The 4,250-nt window shown below is 52.0% G+C and overlaps 1 protein-coding gene across 1 annotated transcript; it reads left to right on the plus strand.

Annotated features, from left to right (window-relative positions):
* Positions 1-2,125: 2,125 nt before the first annotated feature.
* LOC133099232 (small ribosomal subunit protein uS14-like) lies at positions 2,126-2,281 on the plus strand. Its single transcript, XM_061202757.1, has one exon. The coding sequence runs from the start codon at positions 2,126-2,128 to the stop codon at positions 2,279-2,281; it is 156 nt and encodes a 51-aa protein (XP_061058740.1).
* The last annotated feature ends 1,969 nt before the right edge of the window (positions 2,282-4,250 follow it).

A 4,250-nucleotide genomic window follows, 5' to 3' on the forward strand; every position in this document is an offset into this window, starting at 1 on the left:
AGCTGATGGGCCTCATGGAGGCTGATGTCCTGGTGAAAATTCCTAGTTCGAGGTCTTTATAAATGCTTCTTTCTTGGGATTGTCCTAGAACCACATGAGGAAAGAAAACTTGTGAGGCTTGGGCTGTGGAACGAGGGAAGACCGGAGCCCCTGCCGGGGGTGGGCTTCGAGCTCCAGCTGGATGGTTTCCTTCGATGGGAAGAGCATGGCAGCTGAGCGTCCAGGAGGATGGGAAGAGCATGGCAGCTGAGCGTCCAGGAGGATGGCGAAGAGCATGGCAGCTGAGCGTCCAGGAGGATGGCGTGTCCCTCCCCAGGCCTGCCCACCTCCCCTCTGTGTCCCAGAGCTTTGACTGCATTGCTCACGCGCTCCCCCCCCAGCACCCCTTCTCTCTGCTCGCCACCCCTCCCCCAAGACGGCATCAGCCCTCCCACTGCCTCTGACCCCTCCCCAGTCTCTGTCTTGCCTTCACTCCCTGTGGTGGGGTTAGGCTCCTGGTGGCCAGACCACCACCCACCTTCCTAACAGGGGAGGAACACTGCACTTCTGCGTGCTCTCTGATCTCTATCCCAGTGGATGCCCTTGTTCCTTCCTCTCCTTGCCTTTGGCTAGAATTGTTGTCCCCTGTCCCCCTCCATGGCCTAAAGTCCATTCTCTTTCTCCAATCATCCATGTGGTGGCCAGTCTCCAGCATGGTCCCCGATGACCCTCACCTGCTGGGACCCACACCCTTCGAGGTCCCCGTCCACACCTGGGTGCCCAGTCGGAAGCTGTAGAGGCACAGAAGGGGGAAGCCGTGGGAAGCCGGCTGCCTCGTCAGGAGGTGGCCCAGCAGCCCCGTGGAGGGGCCTACCAGGCACGAGCTCCTGCCAAAAACCAGGGGAACTTCCCGGCGTGTGACTGAGCCGCCGGGAGGTGGGTCCTCCAGCCCCAGTCAAGCCTGTAGGTGACGCAGCCCTGGCTGACACCTGCCTGCAGCCTTAGGAGAGACTCCCTGAGCCGGGACCATCCAGCAGAGCTGCTGTCGGCTTCCTCCTGGGTTCCACAAACTGTGCGGAACGATAAATGTTTATTGTTTTCAGCCACTGTTTCTTTCTCGGAGTGGTTTGTTAAACAGCAGTAGATTATTGATACGGTGTGTTTCTCTATGATGGGGTTTCTTTCACCATGCCCTTCCCAATAATGTCTTTTACTGGAGCCGAGCCTGTTGATAAATCAGCCTTCCTTTATCCAATCAAACTGAAGAATGTTCCTCTCATTTATTTTGTGGGCTTAGCATAGTGCCTGGTAAATAGCTTGTCTCAGTATTAAAAAATATGGAGGGCTTCCCTGGTGGCGCAGTGGTTGAGAATCTGCCTGCTAATGCAGGGGACACGGGTTCGAGCCCTGGTCTGGGAAGATCCCACATGCCGCAGAGCAGCTGGGCCCGTGAGCCACAATTACTGAGCCTGCGCGTCTGGAGCCTGTGCTCAGCAACAAGAGAGGCCGCGATAGTGAGAGGCCCGCGCACCGCGATGAAGAGTGGACCCCGCTTGCCACAACTAGAGAAAGCCCTCGCACAGAAACGAAGACCCAACACAGCCATAAATAAATAAATAAATAATTTAAAAAAAAAAAAAAAATATGGAGCAAATGCCAGAGGAATCAGCCGAATTAATTAAATCAATGAATTTCAGTATCTGTCAAATAAGTGTTACTGATAAAGTTAAAACACAGTGAGGGGCTTCCCTGGTGGCACAGTGGTTAAGAATCTGCCTGCCAATGCAGGGGGCAGGGGTTCAAGCCCCGGTCCGGGAAGATCCCACATGCCGTGGAGCAACTAAGCCCATGCGCCACAACTACTGAGCCTGTGCTCTAGAGCCCGTGAGCCACAACTACTGAGCCTGTGTGCCACAACTACTGAAGCCCACAAGCCTAGAGCCCGTGATCCGCAACAAGAGAAGACACTGCAATGAGAGGCCCGCGCACCACAATGAAGAGTAGCCCCCGCTCGCCGCAACTAGAGAAAGCCCATGGGCAGCAATGAGGACCCAACGCAGCCAAAAATAAATAAATAAATTTATTAAAGAAACAAAAACAGAAAAACCGCAATGAGCTTTTGCCTCATTGCAGCTGAGAAAGCAACATGGGTCACCAGCAGCTCTACTGGAGCCATCTGGGAAAATTCGGCCAGGGTTCTCGCTCAAACCGGCACGGTGTGATCCGGAAATACGGCCTCAATATACACCGCCAGTGTTTCTGCCAGTACGCGAAGGACATCAGCTTCATTAGGTTGGACTAGGTGTGAACTTCTTGAATGGGTCATCAAGCATATCTTCCTCAGAAACAATACTAACTCTTTGCATATAAAATAAAAATTTTAACGCTTCAAAAAAACCCACAATGAAACTCATTTCTGGATATCTTCATGTGATTTAATGGGGAGGGGAAGTCAGGTGGTAAAGTTTACCCCTTATTGCTAGATTGATAATAAAAATTACTGCTATTCGCTAAATACACACCACCTGATGATGGTGGGGCACCGAAAGCGCATCTGGCATCAGAGGATGGCAAATTATATATAAAAAGCGCCGAGGCTGGTCTTTCAGTTAAGTGACTAGTCCCATGGATGACTGGATCTGAGCCTAGACCTTCACAGTTACCTCGGGTGTCTGGAACACGGCACCCATGGGGTCACCGTTGCAGGTTCCCAGCCACAAACTCTCACTTCTCTCATCTAGCTGAATTCTGTGGCTTCCGTGACAAAGGAGAAGAAATTCTAAGAAGGAGGGAATGAAACTGTTAATGACCTGGGTCCTTGGACTCATTAATCAATAGAAATTGATCAGAGGCCAGAGGAGAAATTCAGGCAAGGCTTTACTGGGGCCCCTGCAGCACAGGGAGTGTAGGCAAGTAACAGGTGCCCTTGCTGCTCCCCAAGGAGGGCAGGCTGCTCCCTTAAATGGGATGAGGGTAGGGATGGATCCAAGGGTCTGGCCAGAGGGGGGGCTTAGGTGGTCTGCCCACCCCCTTGGTGATGTGTGTGCAGGGATCGTGCACAGGACCCTGCTCTTGCCGTGCGCCCCCCGCCCACCTCAGAAGTGGCTGTTGGTTTGTGGCCTTTCTGTATCTTCTTGTTGATAATTTGGCCCCCTGCATAGGTGTGCAGTTATTTTTAGCCCCTTATAGTTTCTTTGTATCTGTTGCTCAAGGAGATGTTTGTCCAGGTGCAGGTCCTGCAGCAAAGGGCCCAGGGCCCAGCCTGTCTCAAAACCAGAATTTACTCTATGGCAAATGCATTACTTACAAAGTTACATTTCAACTTTATGGTGACCTTGTGAGATGGGAGCTGTTATCCCTGTTTACAGATGAGAACCAGGGTCCATTCTCTTAAGCAACCTGCCAACTTCACATAAACGAGGAAATCATGAGGCCATCATTCAGACCAGAATCTGCCTGGTTCCAGTCTTCCTGTTACCAGACACAAGTTCATGTGCCCAACACAGAGTGAGGCCAAACAATACCGAAACATCGGAGTCTGGAGCAGAAAAAGGTTTATTGCAGAGCTCAGCAAGGAGACGGGTGGCTCATGCCCCCAAAACCCCCCGAACTCCCAAAGGCTTTCAGCAGAGCATTTTTAGAGGCCAGGTGAGGGGGGCGGGTCGCAGGGCCTGCGAGCAGCTGGTGCACAGTTCTCTGGTTGGTTGATGGTGAGGTCACAGGGCTAACATTATCAATCCTGAGGCTCCAGGAGGCCTGGGGACTATGTGCTCACGGTCATCAGGTAGTTAACACCTTCCATTTGGTGGTGGTTTTAGCATCTGTAAAGCAGCTCAGGAAGTGTGCATCGGATACTATGATGTGGCTACTTCAGAGAGGAGCCCAGCGGAGGATACGGGCGAGGGCCTGTCCCGGGAAGGCCCCATACGGTCCTGCTCGGTTACATTCCCACTACCATTGTTCGCAGAACCCAAGATCGGGAAGGCAGCTTTGGAATCTTCTAGACGAGCTCCTCTAACACACCTGAGGAGACGGAGACTAAAAAGTCACGAGACTGATCGAATTAGCTCAGCTGTTAACGGTGTGACCAGATTGGTTTGGGACTTCCGGTTTGGTTTTCTTTTCACGCCACCGTTTGAGGGTAAGATCCGCCGTGTGCATCTGCACAGCTCCTAGAAGAGCACTCAGAGTTTATGAGGACTTGGATGCGTGACAGAGTTTTAATCCACATCCTTGAAGACATCCTGCTTTTTAAAATCAACGTACATATC

Source organism: Eubalaena glacialis, chromosome 10 (assembly GCF_028564815.1).
Source record: "Eubalaena glacialis isolate mEubGla1 chromosome 10, mEubGla1.1.hap2.+ XY, whole genome shotgun sequence".
In the NCBI taxonomy this organism is placed as follows: Eukaryota; Metazoa; Chordata; class Mammalia; order Artiodactyla; family Balaenidae; genus Eubalaena; species Eubalaena glacialis.

Excerpts from the sequence above, each read along its gene's own strand:
- LOC133099232 (XM_061202757.1), top strand. The coding sequence starts at position 2,126 with ATGGGTCACCAGCAGCTCTACTGGAGCCATCTGGGAAAATTCGGCCAG.